Source organism: Anabrus simplex, chromosome 13, assembly GCF_040414725.1.
Source record: "Anabrus simplex isolate iqAnaSimp1 chromosome 13, ASM4041472v1, whole genome shotgun sequence".
NCBI lineage: Eukaryota > Metazoa > Arthropoda > Insecta > Orthoptera > Tettigoniidae > Anabrus > Anabrus simplex.
Genome location: NC_090277.1, coordinates 98,422,708 through 98,443,087, shown reverse-complemented (window position 1 = coordinate 98,443,087; position 20,380 = coordinate 98,422,708). Strand labels below are relative to the sequence as shown.

The window sequence follows — 20,380 nt, the reverse complement described above, 5'->3', positions numbered from 1 at the left end:
CACCCTCTTCAAGATGACCACTCTATTCCATGACCAGTGGCTTGAATTTTGGTCATAATTCAGATGACTAGAAATATTGACAGTGCAGTATTGTACACCCCTGTCTCATGTCATTATTACTAAAGAGCAGTGAGATTATCATCATGGCAGGTGTGTGTAAGAGAAAAATGAAAGTTCTTTCACTGCAAGAATGAATTTCTGTAATAAAGGAATGTAAAGCTTGTTTAAGAGTTTTAGGTCCGCCTTATTCAGTACTATACAATTTGTTGTGTAGTTGTAATTACAACATACACTAGAGTCCCGTTAATCTGAAAGTCTGGTTAATCCGAACGGAAATATTCAATTTTTTAAAAAATATTCTCCTTATAGAAATGAAAGAACATGTTATAGAACAAAGATTTCCTTGCATTTTATTAGTCATATTTTACTAGAATAACATAATGTAAACATAATTACACATCATAAATCATCAATCACTGGTCGTTTATCTTAACAAAGACTGTTAGCTTCTTTTGCCATAGTGATTGGAACCTACTCGAAGATGCAGTGTTAAACCAGCGTCTCATAAACATCACATCAGTGGGCGTAGCAGCGGAGTGTTGCTCAACGTAGTGTACGGCAAGTTCTAAGGCGGCCCCGCCATCTGAATGTGACACTACTTGTTCATTGTCATCTTCTTCGTCGTCACTCTGTTCCTCATCAACTCCAGATTCTTTCTCCAACATAGCTACAATTTCTTGGTCTGTTTGTAATTGATCACAGTCAGCTTCCATCCACTCGCTGATGTCATTTTCATTGGCTTCCTCACATCCAGGAAGTTTTTGAACAATTTCAAGGACATTGACATTTGCAGACGCTTCCGCTGGACTCGCGATGAATGCGAGACTCGGCCACAATTTCTTCCACGTTTTCCTCATGAACTGCTCACTGACACCCTCCCATGCCTCTGCTGCCCAGTAACTCACATCCTTTACATTCACGTAAAAGAATTCCTGCGGGAGGAAATCCCGGCACCTAGGCATCTCAGGAAACCGTAAAGGTAGTTACCGGGATGTAAAAACAATAACATTATTATTAGAAAATATATCCGGTTAATCTGAAAATTTCATAATCCAAACAGACTCCGGTTCCAATCAGTTCGGATTAACAAGACTTTACTGTATTATGTTTATTCAGAACTAGTTTTGACGCTATACTGCGTCATCATCAGCTGAACAGAGGCATTGGAAAAATGACAATCATATAAATACTGTATTATCAACATTAACACAAATTAAAATCATATACACTTACAATTAAAATGAATACATATTTAAAAAGATATAGTGTTTCTCCTTCCTTTCTCAAAAGTCAAAGACTTGCGGGTCTGTTGTAACAAATTATTAAAACCATATGCGACCAGTTTTATAAGACAATATACAAGCTAATAGTATTGAATAGGTGGACCCTTCCTACCCTTTGATAGTGATCAATTGTCAATACAGACCATAATGAAATTCATAACTTATGATTTTCATTTATATTAGTTGGTTAATCAAAATCACTTTTACTGTCCTCTGTCTATCATAAAATACAAAACTCCATGGAAATGATGAAGAAGAATCCATGCTTACAAACAGACCATGATGTAACAAATTCTCGTAAAGATTTAAGAACAGAAGTTACTAAGCCATTGTGGGATTTGTTAGATGGCATTATAATACGTAAACGTATGGTCAACACAGAAGCAGTGAAAGATCAAGCTGTGTTTATTTCGAGTGGATTCTACACTGAAGGGGAGTTGACATTGGAATTTACTCATTTGGGACAAATATTTCAGGTTCCCTATGGGAATCAACATCTATATGACTGGAATACAGGGCTAATATTTCAGTGTCGAGTCCAACTCAATAAAGGAATGCAGACAATTAGAACACTGTGTTCCAATTGTCTTCAGCATGAGGACCGTATGTTGTTTTAAAATACACTTTGTGATTAAAATATTTAGAAAAATATCAGCACTTTGATAGTTTACTTGTTGTTTCAGCTCAAAACGAAGTGTCCCGCAGGATCCTGTTTGACTACGACGACGATAGCAAGCGGGAAGAAAAGCTGAAGGATATCGCAGACTCTATAACTCGTCCTCGTTACCGTCGCCACCAGTATCATCACAACGTGGTGAAGCCGACGAGGGATAGTGACTGTAGCGAGGAAGAACAGAAGAAAAGCAGCGGTGTGGATCATACGGACAGCAGCGGGGACAAATTGGTGAGTGTATTAACAAGGATATTATTATTATTACAACTTCCCCCATGCGGAGGCTGCCACAAGGACAAAGTATGTCGACTACACAGTATTTTGTCTTCTAAGTTACTGTTGACTTTGCTAGTGTGCCAGGTAGAAGATTCCCCAAAAGGCTCAGGAATAGATTTGCAATACGGTTCGTCAGATGTTATATAGGTGATTGCGGAGTATGGTTACTGAACCTCGTATTGCGGCGATAGCGATGTCGTGGAGTCGTGTCCGGCTGAGACCGAGAGAATCCCATAGCTGTACAAGAAATTTAGGGATTGTGCCTCGAGCTCCGATCATGAGTCCATGGACGGAAATATTGTCTAGGTGATATTTATCTTTATAGTAGTTTACAGTTGGCTGGTAAATTGACTTCTTTTCGGCGTCCACCTCTTCGGCCTGGCCAACGTGCGACTCGAAGCGTATTGTGGGATCTAAGATTAGTCCTTGCTTGCTAGCTGGTTGAAAGGCTATCATGTTATGACTGGGAGAAAGGGAACCTTCATACAAAGTTTGTCTCATCCTAAAAATGTAATTTTCTTTTGTTCTTGGATCTGTCTTCTGTTGTCATGGTCTATCTAGCCCCCCACCCACGGGGGTTAATGAGATGAAGTCAAGGACATGTGGTTCCTAAATACTTGTCTCTTCATTTCCTGTTTTATCCATATTCACCCACTTTTCAAGTGTCATGTACTCTCCAGGATCTTCGTCATTATGGTCGAAACAAGCCTCATTCTTTTTCTTAATGAAGGGTTTTATTAACCAGTTAATTAATACGATATTTGTAACCAAGACTAGGACTAGTTTCAACTGATAAGAACTGTTGTCTTCGGCTATCCTTAATAAGATAATCTAAGATAGAACATAGCTTCTTAAAAACATTGAATTGAAAGTCAACTAGGACCATAATCTTAAAACTTTGACAATGAATTGTTAAAAAAAAACCACACACATACAATTAAGATCATTAATTGTAGTCCATATATTGATATTTGTTCTTGATGAACAGTTGTTCATGTGGAAAATTATACTATCTTATTGTCTGTTGAATAGATATAATAATAAAATGTAAACATGCATATAAAAGTAAGGATATTATAGAAATGATCCTCTATGAACACTTCACCCGTACCAATGACCTATCACCACGCGGTATTGCTGAACAGGGACCCGCATGTCCGCACTTGCTTACTAAACCTGGGGCCGATGACCTGCGATGTTGGGCCCCTTAAAACAACAAGCAGCTTACTAAACCACCTTCCGCTTCCCTTGCTCGATTACAACTGATATATGATAGTAGGAGGAGAGGGGGGGGGGGGGTGAAATCCAGTGCTGGCACGTAGCCTACTCCCGTTGAATAGCACCAAGGGGTTTGCGTAAGGTTTTAGTCTTCCCATTCAATGGATGAATCGCCATCAACAGTGTCATTTGCCCTCGCTCCATATGAACACTATGGAGAGGTTTGGAAATTAAATCCAGGGTTTTGGCAGACAATCTAGTGCTTAGAAAATATCACCACCTGTCCTCCCTTGCTGGCCAACAGCCTGATGGTGAATTATTATTTTTGAACCAACAGGACTCAACAGCTAACCATGGTGTCAGGCCATAATATAGACTTGATGCCTTAACAATCACGGCCACCAGGCAGGTACATAGAAAATCCAAATCTCGTTATAAAAAGTCCTATTTTGTACAATATGTCCACAAATTGTCACTGTAAAATCACACCCTACTGAGTGAGTTCGTCATGCGGTTAGGGTCGCACAACTGTGAGCTTATATTTGTAAGATAGTGGGTTCGAACCCCACTGTTGGCAGCCCTGGAGATGTTTTCCCATGGTTTCCCATTTTCACACCAGGCAGATGCTGGGGCTGTACCCTAATTAAGGCCATGGCCATTTCCTTCCCAATCCTAGCCCTTTCCTATCCCATCATTGCCATAAGACCTGTCTGTATCGGTGTGATGCAAAGCAAAAAAGTTTTTTAAAATCACGTCTCTATACATGAAACCAGTTTGTGGATTGGTGGCCGAAACTGCATGCAAGGTGTTCTGGACAGGACATCATTTAATTATTGTCATATAATGCATGCCTTATCAATGCCACAAATTGTGAACCATTTATGAAACAGCTACCGGTATTTAAAATTTGTATTTGAGTTCTGATATTATTCTGTATGTCTGAAAGAAACTGTATTTACAGGCTGTGCATGATGCATTACGCTCTGCCCCCATTTCCTTAGACAGCTAATATAAATCCTGTAAGCTCAAATCCAATTAAGCTGGAGGGTGCTAGACTGGTGTAATAGCTCAGCTTTCAGTGCAGTCTGAAGGGACAGCCTGGTGCAATGGCAAGTAGTTAGCTCTCTTTGTGAATATTGTCAATGTCACTGTTTACTGTACATGATTTGTTTCTTAAGTATTCAGATTTATGATATTCACTCTTGTTTGGCTTTGGCATTCCATTCAGGAGACTGGAAAAACTGGGAGAAAGGAATCTTATTTGTTAAGAAACTAAAGCATATAGGACTGCCTGCTGTCATTTCTTGATGGATACAGTACTTTTACATCCATAATAATAATAATAATAATAATAATAATAATAATAATAATAATAATAATAATAATAATATCATATAATATAATATAATTATTATATATATATATATTATATAATAATAATAATAATAATAATAATAATAATAATAATAATAATAATAATAATAATAATAATAATAATTATAGGACTGCCTGCTGTCATTTCTTGATGGATACAGTACTTTTGCATCCATCTCATGGCACAGGCCAGAGTAAAGTGTAGCTTCCACCGAAGTCCCAGTTAACATCCATGACTGTGACAATATGGAAGCTGCTGGGGTATGGGTAGTGCTGAGTAATGACATTCAGAGCACGACTAGTGCACCTGAGTGTTATGAAAGGTGCTGCTCATAGGGTTCGTCGTGCTGCAATAGTACTTTCTGACCCAGTGAGGAGAACAGTGGCAAACTACCTCACTCCTCATCTTGCCTAGTACGCCTCATTTTGGTGCTGTCATTGGTTTTTGGGGTTTCCTTATAACCGCATAATCTTTGGTGGTGCTATTTGAGGATCCAACAACCTAGCACCAAAAATTTTATTCCTTGAATAACAAAAATTGTGAACTATACTGCATCTTTTTTTTTTTTTTTAAACCACAAGATCAGCAAGTGTGCTCAAGAACCTCTACATGAACTTCTATTTTTAATTCAAGAAAAATGTCATAAGTGCTACAATTGTGGTAACTTCTTGCCATTTTTGTGTAGGCTGATGATGACATAGACAGATGTCGAAACCGGTCCCTTAATAAATTAAATTAGTTCAAGAAGTTTTTAACTTTAAATCTGGGCTGATTACCTAACAGACAGACAGATAGACAGACAGTGTATAGGAGGAAGTTACTGGCAGGGCTGAGGAGCTCAGACGGTAAAGGATAGAGCACTGGCTTTCTGACTCCAAGTTGGCAGGTTCGATCCTGGCTCAGTATGATGGTATTTGAAGGTGCTCAAATATGCCAGCCTTGTTCTGGTATGGCATGTAAATGCACTCCTGCAGGACAAAATTCCAGCACCTCGGGATATCTGAAAACCAAAAAGTAGTGGAGCCCAAAATCAATAACTTTTGTTTTATTTTTCAAATTGAACCTCTGTGGACTGTGTGTTAACAACCAATCTCAGTTGCAGTGTCTGTGCCTTGTACGCCTGCCAGCTGTGACTTCCTACCAGTATTTCTTGAGCCCTATCAGCGCTTTCTTCCGCTCCTCTGGTAAAGGGCCTCTCCATCTTCTGGTTTCTGTCTCCAGCATAAAACCTTGATAGATTTCACCATCCTTCTGAAACTAAACCTGTCATTGCTTTTATCCTCCGTAATGTTCACCTTTCTCAGATCTTTCTCACACTCTTGGAATCGTCTCAACAGATGTCTTTGGTTTTAGAAAATTCCAGATGTTCTTTGTGAGCCGGTCATTATTCGTACGGAAGATGTGCCCACAACACAGCCATTTTCTCTTTCTAATTGTTGTTATCGCTTCCGTTTTGTTGTATACTTCCTTATTGGATTTCAGTTGAACCTGCCCGTCAATGCATCTGTTGCCCAAGATCTTCCATAGTAGCCTGCACTCCCTTTTAAGTAGTTGATTGACTTATCCTTTTCGATTCATGCACAGGGTCTCCGAAACTCATCATCATCATCATCATCTTCTTCTTCTTCTAATTATTATTACAGCCATTCGAGACCATGTTAAGCAGCAATCGCGCATTACCGGAAGCCTTCTTTGCAGCCCAAACTCTTTGAATTCTTTCTCTGGCAGCCTGTCTTCTTTCCTCTGTCCATTTCCTATTCATTTTCTGTTCATCATGGTAACCTCTGAAGCTGTCGATCACTGATCTGTTCTTTGTTCGGTTTAGGATGTCTTCCCGATTTAATCCAGACAGGTCAAAATTTTTTTTTTTTACCTCCCTGAACCATTTGTCGGAAACTTTGGGTCTACTGTCAAGTGTTTTAAAAATCTGTTTTGGTCAGCCTCTTCTTGTCCATTCTAAACAGATGACCATAAAATTTGAGTCTTCTTTTCTTCATTGATTCAATCTTTCATTCCCCTTACTCGTAACCTATACTGGCCATCCACGATTTTTGGACCCATTATCTTGCGGAGGATCTTCCTCTCAAATTTCTCGGCTTCTCATAGTCCTGACATTCCTGTATTATTATCATCATCATCATCATCATCATCCTCATCATGACAACGTTAATGTATAGAAGAGAAAGGAGAAAATGGAAAGAATGAGGGTAGAGCGTGTGCTCCCAGAAGACCTTGTCAAAGGATGGAAACTTTCATTCATGATGACTGCTATGAGTGCTAACTAAAGTATAGTGATATCTCTTGGCGTCGAGACCAGAACATTGAAATTGGTGCCCAAGATGTCCAAGTAGTGTTGATTCAAGGCTACATGATTCAGGGAAAGAAAACAGTTTAGTAATTGCAGTGTTCTAATGTTTTAACAAACTGCACGTATATCTGAATGGAGTTTTGTTTTTGAACAGTGTTTACTGTGCTTGTAGGTCCGAGGTGATCCCGATGGTTGTGGTCTGGACATCTCCACGCAGAGGTACTCTCCCAGCTCCGAGCTCCGTGTGGATCTTCCTGCTGAGGATCTACTCAACATCAAGAAAGGCTGGCTTATGAAACAAGGTCTTAGTAAGGTAAGGTCCAACTTCATTCTTTCCTCTTTTTTAAAAATTTTTATATATTTTTTAAAGCCTCTTGAATTTTTCTCTTGAGGTTCTAAGGCACAGAGTGGCAGCAATTAGAGGGGTGAGAGGGGGGGACAGTTCCCCACTTTGTGGAGGAAAAATTAAGTTTTTATTCCTCTTTAGCTGCCAATAAGTAGGAATTTTTTTTAAAAAAAAAGCCGTTTATATAAACCCTGTTGTCTATTACCTAATTATTTCCTTCCATTTCTTTAAATATTTTTAAAAAATACTTAGTAAAAATACACACAAAATGTCATTCGATGCAGCTAACCAATTTTTTCAGCGCCACAGCAAGTAGCGTGTAGAAGCAAGATTAGTATCTGATGGCACAAAACCTTAGATGTGCAAGTGTTCAATTGTTCCTTTGGAGAAAGTTTTAGTTTAAGTTGGTTAACTGTCAAACTTTAATTCTCTGTCAAAATTTGCTCAGAGAACATCAAAAACTTTTAATTTTTAAAATTATTTTCTTGTCTTTCCCAAACTATGTTCCTCAGACCCCCAGTGCTTTTGGATGTTTATAAATTTTTGTGTCCCTCCCCACTTGTAATTTCCAATCACCGCTACTGGGCACAGCTGCTAATATCTTGGTTTCGTCAAATAACATTTTGTGGTTTGTTTTGGAGGAATGCTTAACTACAGCTGAAATTTTTTTTTTTTTTTGGCGTCTGATAGAAATTAGTTGTTTTGTTTTGCTTACGTAGCAGATACTGCAGCTTCATTCAGTGCTGTAGCTCCAGGACTATGTAATTCTGTGGTGTCTTTAACAGATTGTAGATACTGAAATAACTTCCACTGTGGTTTGTAAACGGTTATTGTTTTCCAAATTGTAAATTTTCTGTTTATCCACAACTGTTTAATAGGAATTAATTAATATAAATTTAAATGAATTTCTAGCCTATGAATTATTTCTTCTTTCTTTCACTTTAACGACTGTGCATAGGGTCACTGTAATCAATCCATTATCCAAGTCTCTTCGAAGGGACTGTTTGGGCCTTGTGGACCTCCCAGAAATTTTTCATATCTTCCAATATTTGTGCCCTTTCCTGTGTTGAAAATATTTGTGTTGTGCACTTCTTCCTTGCGAACGTGAAGTGGATGATTGTGTCCTGGATTATTTTGTTTAATTTTTTCATACCTGGTGTCTTCTGGTAAGTATAAGCCCAATGTCCTTCAGATCCTTTCTTATTTCTCTAATCCATCTGCAACCTGTTGTGGTATTTTTTTGACTCGAGATTGTACTGTACCAGTTGTTTCAGAAGTCTTGAATCCTGCGTTCCATTATGCATCCAAAGAATCCCAGTTTCCTCTCACGTATAGTATCAGTAATGGGTTCCAACTCTTTGAACACAACTTTCTTGGGTACTGTCCGCCAGTGTCCATCTTTCTGGTATTTTTTTGTTAATGCAGGTTCTTCCAATTATCTTTTGGAGTCTGTTGACCTTCGATTGCAACGTAGACATTGAGAAGAGAAGAGGAAAGAAAGGCCACATGGATTTGAGATGTGGGTGTGGAAGAGAATGGAGAGGAAGAGCTAGATGGAAAGAGTGAGAAATGAAAACGTACTGGAAAGAGTTAGTGAGAAGAGAAGATTGTTGCAGGTTATAAGAGTAAGGAAAAAAGAACTGGATGGGACACTTATTGTGCCGGGAGTGTTTGTTAACGGAAGCACTGGCTGGATTATTTTGTGGAAGGAGACTGAGAGGAAGGGAAAGGTACAAGATGATGAATGCCGACATCAAAGGAGGAAGAACTTACAAGGATCTGAAGAGGATGACAGAAGAAAAGAGAGCGGCCATATGAAAACCTGCCTGTGGACAGAACAGATGATGTTGATGGTATTTGATGGTTCGTTCAGGTGGAAGAGTTCCTGCTGCATATGTGGCTTGCAGTTTTATAACTGTGTTATAGTATTTTAGTTTTGTATTTATGGATAGGATTTTTTTTTTTTTTTGGTAGAGGTTAATTTTTATACTTTAGCTAACTTGTTTGTTCTTATTTTGGATTGAGGTTTTTCTTTTATTTAGGTTGTTTGTTATTAATTCTCGGAGGTATTTCAATTGGGTGACAATTTCAACTTTTATTACCATTAATGCTTATTTCTTCTAATGATACTGGGACATAACGCCTGTCTTTTTGAATGATTTTGAGGCCAATTTTTGCCTAGGAACTAGCATTTAAAGCAGTATCATGTTGACAGGAGTGGAACAAACACTGGTTTGTTCTGCACGGGGCAGCTCTTATGTACTACCGTGACCCCACGGCTGAAGATAAGGGCATCCTGGACGGTGTGATAGATCTCAGTGGTGTGTGTAGTGTTACCGAGGTGCAGGTGGCTCGCAACTACGGCTTCCAGACCACGGTGAGTAGTATCACTGAAAACCCTCATATTACTCTGAGTTCATTGGATCTTCTGCTGTTCATATACATGTGATAATTCCCTTGGTTACAGACGTGGGACGACAGGAGGTACGTGTTGTCTGCAGTGACGGCTGGTATCCGCAACAACTGGATGTCGGCAATAAGACGGGCGGCTAGTTTGCAGGAACCACCTACGCACGATACAACGCTCAGTGTTGGTGAGAAGTTGGAAAGGGAGTTGGACACTTCGCAGTTGACACCTGGAGGAATGTAAGTTAATCATCTTATAATCGTCTAGTCTACTCATGAGGTCAGTGGAGGTAGAGATGGCGATAAAGAGTAAGAACAAAGAAATAAATGCTTTATGACTTTTGTTTTTATGTTATGCCTTTGTTGGATGAGGATGGTATTGTACAGGTGGAGGCTTTTATGGCTGATGTTAGTTAGCAGACAATCTTTAGACTTCTTCCAAGATATCTCTGTATATACATAAAAGACAGTGTCCTGACTGACTGTCAATCAATGCCCAGGCAAAACTACTGGACATAAAGAAATGGAATTTTGGGGATACATTTCCGTTACAGTGTCACTAAGGAAGGGTTTCAAATAAATTCCACCCCTAAGGGAATGAAACGACGATAAGACCCTGAAAACCAAAGTATGCATTCCTCCAAAACCGGACAAAGTTGAAAATTCATTCAGTGATTGGTCCTTTTTGTACTAGATTTTAATTAAATAAGATGAGTTTAGAAAAAAAATGTCAGCCCTTACCGCAAGGTCTAACTGGGGGTTAATACCCAAAAAACAAAAACATTAATTTCTCTGAAATCATTTGACATACGAGCTTGAAATTTCACATGATGATTGTTCCTCTATGCCTTAGATCTTAAATAAGCAGTGGTCTTAAAATAATACAACCATAAGGGGTTTTTACTGCAGAGGGAGTAAACCTGATGACAAAAATGTTAATTTATCTGAAACCATTTGACTTTGGAAGTTAAAATTTCACATGATATCCCAAGTGTTGAATAACAGATGGTTTGAAAAATACCCCTCTGGGTTTGATTAGCATCATAAATAATTAAATGTTAATACAACTTATACATTACCATAGTCCAAGCATATATAAAACAGCCCACTGTATATTCTAAATAAAATTAAGTTTACTAATTTTAATTTTAATCTTAATTACAATGGCTTCTCACTGTAAATGTACACCTACAAACTCTTCCAATTTAGCCAGGAGATTCCCTGTTTTTTTACTTCTGTACTGTCCAACTCATTGGCTGAATGGTCAGCATACTGGCCTTCGGTTCAGAGGGTCCCGGGTTTGATTCCCGGCCGGGTCGGGGATTTAAACCTTCATTGGTTAAGTCCAGTGGCTCAGGGACTGAGTGTTAGTGCTGTCCTCAATATCCCTGCAACTCACACACCACACACAACACTATCCTCCACCACAATAACACGCAGTTACCTACACATGGCAGATGCTGCCCACATTCATCGGAGGGTCTGCCTTACAAGGGCTGCACTCGGCTAGAAATAGCCACACAAAATTATAATTATTATTAAATTTATTACTTCTGTACTTACATTAAATGTCTTGATACGACAATTTTACAGGTCTTCGTGCGTTGAACGAGAACCATCCATCGTACCTAGCACGCCTCTGACGCCGCGTTCCATCCTCTTCTCGTCGGACGAGGAGTACCGTACGGCATCGGAAGGTGGAAGACGCGAGAGTGAAGACTGGGGCGAGTCTCTTACGCCTCTTCCTCCGTCGCCTCCTCTCAACAGGACTCCCATCTCGAGAGTCAAGGAAAAGGCCAGGTAATTAGTTACTAATGCTTGTACTCTCAGCAGTTTCAATTCAGTTCAACCAGTTTGTGGCGTGCCTTCAGAATGTTAGTTTACCTTATGTGAAAAATTTGTTAGGAAATATATCACACTGCAGGTGAGGGACCAACTTCCATCTAAGTTAGGTCAATAACCACAATAATATTTAGCTACGTTTCATCATCATCATCGTCATCCTTTCCCCTTATCCAGCTCCTGCTGCGTCTTTGCTACCTTCCTCTCTTCTTCCACCATTCCTCTTCCATCATTTTGTTCCAGTCCATTTTTTCTTCTTCTTGCACTCCTCTTTACCGAGTCGAGCCACCTTGTTCTACGTCTCCCTCTTGCCCTTTTTCCCTCACACTTCTTCTCCATCATCTGTTTCGGTATCCTTTCCTCCTCCATCTCCTTTACATGTCCAGACCATCTTAGTTTTGTTCAGTGTTCTCCCCAGAAATTTTCATCAGCTGGGGGGCAGGAATGAGCAGCCGGGCGGGGAATACAACATAAAAAAAAAAAGAAAAAAAAAAGAAGGAATACGAAAAAATTCCAATTGATTAATAATATAACTTCAGCCACCATGTGCAAACATTTTAATTTGATACCATCTGGCTGCTTGCTCATCAATTTTGACGTTCCGTTCTACTCTAGGCCTACTAGATGACAGACAGAGAAAACCGAATCTCTCTTAGACGTCTAAGGCCGAGTTTTAGTGAATTTTGTTGGGTAAACACCAAATATGTCGCCAGAGATCTTTTACATGCTGACATCGTATGACATGGAATGTTGCCTTTCAAAAATCTGACACCTCTGCCGGTTTCGAACCCACTCTCTCTACCACTGATCCATGAAGGGCATTAACAGTAATATCAGACAGGTAAACATGAACTAGTTTAGTGTTATTATCACAAACAAGATGTTCTAGTATTCTTCTGCTTGTTCATAATCAAACACCGGGCCTTACCACTTGGTTGCTGTAGAGTGCCATACGGGTTTGTGACGTCATGAGGAATCGAGTGCTCTCGTGCGATTCAACGCTAATCCAGACACCACTCGTGCACGACACTACGGTATAATCAAGCTAAACATTTACTCTTCGATGTAATTGATGCAATATGCTAACAATAATGATTTATCATTTTAACGAACAGTTTTACAGTAATTACATTTTAATTTAGAGCACACAATGACTCTAATATGTATTAATATTACGTAACTAATACATATGTAGGTTGTATTAGCCGGGCGGTCTGTAAAAACGGCAGGGCGGTGCGCCCACTAAAATAGTCCTAGGGAGAACACTGCTATTCCTATCATTTCTCTCATTTAGGTTCTCCATTCCGACCTCCTTTCTAAGTCTTTTTTTTTTCTCAATCTGTCTTTACTGTCATACTTATTAGGTATTTCATTTTGCTGACTTGAATTCTACTCTCCTTACTTCTTATTGTCTAATATGGCTGCATAATAAATTTTATACATTAACTGTTTACACTTCCTTATTCCAGATAAGGTTTCTTAAACTCTGGTAGAATGCATTGCCCTGTTGCACTCTCCTGCTAATCTCCATGTGCAGCCTTTTATTCTGCATTAATTCACTCCCTAGGTATTCGAAACTGTTAACAATTTCAAGGCTTTGAGCACAAATTTTCACAATGCCTTTCCTTTATCTTTCTCTTCTTGATATCACCCTGGTTTTGCTTTTCTCTGCACTGATTTTCATACCATACTTTTCCATTTGCTCATTCAGTACATCAAATTGTTCTTGTACTTCTTTGCTGTTCGTTTTCCAGACCACAATATAATGTGCAGATAGTAATAACTTCATCACCGTATTCCCATATGGTTCTTTTGTTTTTGACTTGTTTACAATTTCATCCATAACCATTAGAAGAAAAAAAAAAAAAAAAAAGAACTGACAGCACACTCCCCTGTCTTAGTAATATAATACAACATCTTATTCACAAATGAGGCACTGCTAAATTAAACGGTGAACTCAACATGGGACAAATATTTTCTTATTACATCTTTCTGAATAATGGCGCTGTTGTGGGTACCATTGAATGGACACAGGTGTAGAGAAACACCGTATAACGAGAGAGAATCATTGGGGTTCTGTAATTTAACATAAAGGAGTTACATGAGATTCTCTCATGTCAACTGCCATAGTAGAAAGCTATTCTTTGAATTTGCCTTCTGCTGCTAAATATAACCGGAAGTTGGAGGCAAGCAAGTCTAAAGAAAATTTTGCACAAACTCATGAGTACTTAGTGAATAATCTCCATTATTTCTTATTATTTATTTTATTTCTTAGAGGATAATGTGTGTTCTATTACATTCCTGGACGACTCGTCCAGGGATTTGTCTACCCTTGTAGAACTCTTTCAATATGATCGGCACAGGTCTCGTTCCACCTCAAGGTCGCGGGTGTACAAGCGTTCCCGGTCTTCGCCACCCTCATCACGCCACTCGACGCTCGACTCCATACGTGCGGACGATCTGCTGCTGGCCTGCGGAGAGTTGCCTGAGTCGGACGCCGAGGAGAGCACGGGGGTAAGTTTCCTGTATGTTATACTTGGCCTTTTCTTGTGTTTACAGGTCAGAGAATACATTGTCATAAGGGGCTCAAAGTATATTAAAGTGTATAAGTAATAGAACTGCCTGCTGTCATTTCTTGATGGATACAGTACTTTTGCATCCATCTCTTGGCACAGGCCAGTGTAAAGTGTAGCTTCCACCGAAGTCCCAGTCTCGTCCATGGCTGTGACAATATGGAAGTTGCTGGGGTATGGGTAGTGCTGAGTAATGACATTCAGAGCACGACTAGTGCATCTGAGTGTTATGAAAGGTGCTGCTCATAGGGTCAGTCGTGCTGCAATAGTACTTTCTGACCCAGTGAGGAAAGCAATGGCAAACTACCTCACTCCTCATCTTGCCTAGTACGCCTCATTTTGGTGCTACCATTGGTTTTTGGGGTTTCCTTATAACCGCATAAACTTTAGTGGTGCTATTTGAGGATCCAACCAGCCTCTGGGCTGATGACCTAACAGACAGAAGTAATAGAAATGAACAAACAAGAAATGAATAAAGTTGCATGCATGCATGCACATACATACATACATACATACATACATACATGATATCACTTCAGGTATATACGAGTAATCCCTGCACCCTAATTTTAGGAAGGGAAATATTGAAAACAAATATATTTTTTTGTTGGTATTTGTGTAATTTTGTTAAATATTTATCGTGAAACGTGTAAGTACTACAGTACAATAAATTATAAAATTGTAAAACAACTGGTTGCATCATGATCTTCAAAATATACGTGCATCCGATTTGCACTACCAAGTTGCAAGAGTAAATATGAATTATGAATTTCTCTGGTGCAAACTGACAGCAGATCTTTTGGAAATTCACAATCTTTTCTTCATAATTGGCTGAGAGACATTACACAGTGCTAGTTTTCCTGCAAAATCTAAAGTTATCTAGTTCAAAAACACATGTGGATCATTCACAGCTAACCACAAAACCTGTAATTTTTAACATTTTTGCTATTGCTATAGCATTCAACTGACACATTTCACTTGTGACCGCACTTCCAAACTGTCTCTTCTCAGTCAAAAATTTGCATATCCTGTTTTTGATTCCTGGAAACTTTGCCTTTTGTGTGCGAAATAACCGGTGCTTACTGTCTGTGTGTTGAAGACGAGCTTTATTTTCCCCTCAATCACGTACTGCAACACTTGTTGACATCGTCCTTTCTTCTTTCAGTTTGCTCTGCCTCTTCAGTAATGTGTAGATTTTCTTTATCCTAAATAACATCTTGGTCATCCGTGTGGTATCTTTCTTGCAATGAAATCTTCTGTGTAATTTCTTTATAGTCTGGTCTATAAAGCCAAGAATAACGTCTAAGAGGAATCGTGCTGACCACATGACACCTCGTAATCTGCAGGCCTACGGGCTGAACAGCGGTCGCTCGGTAGGTCAAGGTCCTTCAAGTATTGTAGTGCCATGGAGTTAGTTTAATTTCTGTATGGTGCATCATATGTTCCTACCAGGGTGAATGCTGCTTTCATAAGAGGTGTGTTGCAATTCCCCTTTAGTTCACCATCTCAAGGACCTTATTGTCGCGGCCACCAAATTAGGCGGGTGAGGAAAACTGCACTGTCGTCAGATATGGGAACGGCGAAGCGACAGATGGTCGAGTGTCGCTTACCCCGGGCACGAATTGGCAACGCTGATCGTGCAATGCTGTCAAACTGAAGCCCATCCGCTCCAGGCCACCTTACCCGAGTCATTCCCTGTCAAGCAGTTGTTGAGTTTGCATCGTAAGTGCAGTTAAAGATGGATAGTGAATGTGAATTGATTTGGGCTCAAGTCAAGAGAGAAATGGCAGAGAGGAACAAGACATTCAAAATAAAGGACGTAGAAAAACTCACGTCAGAAGCCATAGACCGTGTGACTGCTGCAGCCTGGCAAAAGTGCTTCAATCGCGCGGAAAATCTTCAGACAGACGATTGGGCCAAGGAATTAATAAGGGACAAAAGAATGGAGCCATTCATCATCAGTGTAAAAGACGACTCGACAGATAGTGAGATGAGTGATGACAGTGACTAAGACTGCCTTGAAGCCAGGAACCGATTCTTAATTCATTGTAAGTTAATGTACACCTATTCTTTAAAGTAGTTCTTTTTGTATATTACTCAGTACAATATACAGTATTCAAATATTTAAAGTTATAATGTAATAAAACTGATATGAATTAATATGTAATCCACCGGGCGAGTTGGCCGTGCGTGTAGAGGCGCGCGGCTGTGAGCTTGCATCCGGGAGATAGTAGGTTCGAATCCCACTATCGGCAGCCCTGAAGATGGTTTTCCGTGGTTTCCCATTTTCACACCAGGCAAATGCTGGGGCTGTACCTTAATTAAGGCCACGGCCGCTTCCTTCCAACTCCTAGGCCTTTCCTATCCCATCGTCGCCATAAGACCTATCTGTGTCGGTGCGACGTAAAGCCCCTAGCAAAAAAAAAATGTAATCCGAAAGTATTCACGGCGTTCTGCAGCCTGTGCTGGTGCACGCGCTCCGAACTGCCTCAGCTTGCGACATTTACACGATCGCTTTCCAGGCCATTTTCCAGGAAAATTACAAGACTCACGGAAATATGTTTCAGATATAAAATATAAGTCAGGCGATTTTTTACATTTTTCCCGCAGACAAAATTTTATTGGCTGAAGAAATAAAAACTTGGCCGCTTACTGAAATTTTCAATACATGATCCTACGGATATAAATTTACTCGTTCAAGATTTTATTTTTAATAATTATTCAAAGTGGTTTATATGGAAAATAGTTATACCACTGAAATCAGCAGTCTTTTCTGAAGCTTGTAGTATAATTTGTTTCGAAACATTGTATGAAGTAACATCGGGAGCTTGAGAGAGAACAACTTGCCTTGCGCTCCAAAAATGATGTGTTCAGTTAGACATTTTTTCGCCAGTTGCTACATATCCTTGGCAACAGTGTAATTTCTCTGACCCGCCTAATTTGGTGGCCGCGACAATAGAAGTAGAAATCTAATCCTTCCATGAGATTTTCATTATCCTATGGAAGTCCTGTATTTCAAATGTTTCCACCGAGCTCGATAGCTGCAGTCGCTTAAGTGCGCCCAGTATCCAGTACAATGTAATTATTAAATTAATGTAGTAATGGTCCACCTTTCAATACTATAATATGTAATATTCTAAATTACATTAATTAGGGACTGTTTCGGCCTGGGCTGGCCATCTTCAGCCTTAATGTAAAACACCTAATAACTAAACAAATGTACGTTAATGTAATTTAGAATACTACATATTATCGTATTGAAAGGTGGACCATTACTACATTAATTTAATAATTACATTGTACTTGCAATTCAATACGGATCAGAACCATGAAGTTTATAACCTATGACAGTATCCAGTATTCGGGAGATAGTAGGTTCGAACCCCACTGTCGGCAGTCCTGAAAATAGTTTTCCGTGGTTTCCCATTTTCACACCAGGCAAATGCTGGGGCTGTACCTTAATTAAGGCCATGGCCACTTCCTTCCCACTCCTAGCCCTTCATTGTGCCATCGTCGCCATAAGACCTATCTGTGTCGGTGCGACGTAAAGCAACTAGCGTAATGTTTCCAGATGGTCAATTTCTGCTTTGTGTAGTGTCCAGATTTCAGAGGCATTCAATGCAACAGTTCATACAAATGTGTGTGTAGCAATCTTATTCCTGTGTAGAGATTTATATACTTAAAAAATTAATTTATTACTCAGGTGGAGTCAATCAAGAGTTCACTATTTGACTCGGCGGACAGTCAGTCGACGGAGATAGAGGAACTCAAACGGCAGCTGAGTGGAGCTTTGTGCGAGGTGGGGAATGCGGAGAAGGAACTGCTCAAACTGAAACACCACAAGACCGAAATACTTGCTCTTGAGAAACAGGTAAGTAGAGAAAAACAAAACAGAAAAACACAAAAATTGAACCTATAGCTTAACATGAAAAATTTTCCAGTTAGATCGGAGAATCTTTTGTTTTACTTTATGCTGTGAAGCTGTCATTGGGATGGAGTGGTGATGCAATTCCACCTGATGTTGGTCAACCTGCCTTGGCAGAGACACCACAAGATATGAGTCTCATAATTTTTTGTATTGAACAATAGATTGTTATATTTAGCAGTTGGCAGAGACAGGCAACTGATCACCCGTAGCTTTATCTGGCCTGCTGCGGCCACCGTGTCTTCCAGGATTTATGGTTTTCAGGACTGGAAATCAGGCTTTGTTGACCCATTTGCATCCCTCCATTTTTTTCTTTTTAATGATATTTGCTCGTCGCGTCGACCCCTGGAGATATTATGCCACTACTTTCACATATGATAGAAACCTGCGTGTAAGTGTAATTGCGGAAGTGTAGAATGTTGAATGTGAGGAAAGGACATTAGTGACGACAAAAACACCCAGTCCCCACGCCAGGGATATTAATCATTTACAATAATAATAATAATAATAATAATAATAATAATAATAATAATAATCGTATGGCTTCAGCTACCGTGTGCAGACATTTCAATTTGACGCCATCTGGCTGTCTGCTCGTCAATTTCGACGTTCCGTTTTACTCTAGGCCCCCACTAGATGGCAGACCAAGTAAACCGAAACTCTCTTGGGCGTCTATGGCTGAGATTTAATGAATTTTGTCGGGTAAACACCAAATGTGTCACCAGACACATCGTACGACATGTAGTGTCGAATGGACTTTTTTCCGCCCTTCAAAAATCCGACTACCTCTGCCAGGTTTGAACCCGCTATCTTGGGATCCGGAGGCCGACACTCTACCGCTGATCCACAGAGGCATCTTAATCATTTACAATTAAAAACCCCTTACCCATCCAGGAATCGAACCCGGGGTCGGAGGGTGACAGGCGGACGCGTTGCTCCCTACAGGGCGGGGTCGGACTGCATTCCTCCTTACAGTTGAAGCTGTTGCTGTGCTTCATGATTTCAATGGCTTCCCTTTGTAACCAGGCATGATAAAAGACAGTAGTTGACAGTACTGTATGCCGTGACTTGCTAGCGGCGAGTGTTCTGCGACTGATGATCTTTCTGCTTGTACCAGCCGGATGTGTCAGTTTTGCTCTGCGATGCTGCGTTTCATAGTTCCTATGTACACCTGGCCGTAGCCGCACGGGATCCTGTACAGGCATTCTGGGGAGAGAGGATGGCATTTGTAGTAAAACTTTCTAAGGTCAGGGCGAAATTCATTTGTACTATGTTGGTGTGTAGAAGATCTGTGCTGATACTCTTGGTTTTTATTGGACAAAATGATTTAAAACTCATCAATAGGTTGTCCAGTAGAGTTCCAGTTTTTCTGCCATATAGTGGAGTAAGCCAGAATGTCAAAGTTGACAAGCAGACAGCCTAAATGGCAATCAGTAGCATACTGTAGCTGAGGCCATGTTATAATTACATGAATTTTATATTCTTCTCCAGGTGAAAGACCTGCTGACATCTCTGGAGAGGACAGAAGTCCAACTGGAGCAAAGAACTCGGGAGGTGGCAGAGTTGGAACAGCTTAAACAGAGGTAATAGCATGTCACTATAATTATATGATAACTTGCATTTTGTTGCTTTTATTGTGCACGACTACAGAGAAATAGAAGGAAGGAAGATAAATTTGCCAAATTGCATCCGTGCATTGTGGATTGTACACTTGTTTCTTCTCCTGTTTGCGTTAATGAGGACCAAGTCTGAGGAACTGTATATTTTACTTTCTTTCTTGTCACCTCCTGTTCTGTGTACATGTCCTGACCGTTTCCTGTCCCATCTTTGCCTGAAACCCTATTGCCTCGTTTCTTCAACTCTGTGTTACATTTTACTTAACAAACATTACCTAACAACAATTGTTATTAACTCAACACATTCACTCCCACATCCGATCATGGTCGGATTAGGTTTCACGCGTGTAGAACTCGAGTTTTTTCTAAAACAGTGGTTAGGAACTGCTTCGAAAGAATAATGTCCTTTCTTCATTTCACTGACAACAGGCAGCACGATATTGCAGATAGGCTCTACAAAATTAGGCCGATACTAGAAC

General features: G+C 39.9%; 1 protein-coding gene across 1 annotated transcript in view; it reads left to right on the top strand.

The window, feature by feature from the left end:
* The window catches only part of osp (outspread), a 558,133-nt gene that overhangs the window by 466,554 nt on the left and 71,199 nt on the right, over positions 1–20,380 (top strand). The window contains exons 8-15 of the mRNA XM_067157021.2: positions 2,027–2,247; positions 7,366–7,506; positions 9,755–9,916; positions 10,007–10,185; positions 11,539–11,745; positions 14,151–14,301; positions 18,064–18,231; positions 19,777–19,868. Of these exons, the coding sequence (XP_067013122.2) occupies positions 2,027–2,247; positions 7,366–7,506; positions 9,755–9,916; positions 10,007–10,185; positions 11,539–11,745; positions 14,151–14,301; positions 18,064–18,231; positions 19,777–19,868 (1,321 nt within the window). The remainder of the gene's footprint in view (positions 1–2,026; positions 2,248–7,365; positions 7,507–9,754; positions 9,917–10,006; positions 10,186–11,538; positions 11,746–14,150; positions 14,302–18,063; positions 18,232–19,776; positions 19,869–20,380) is intronic.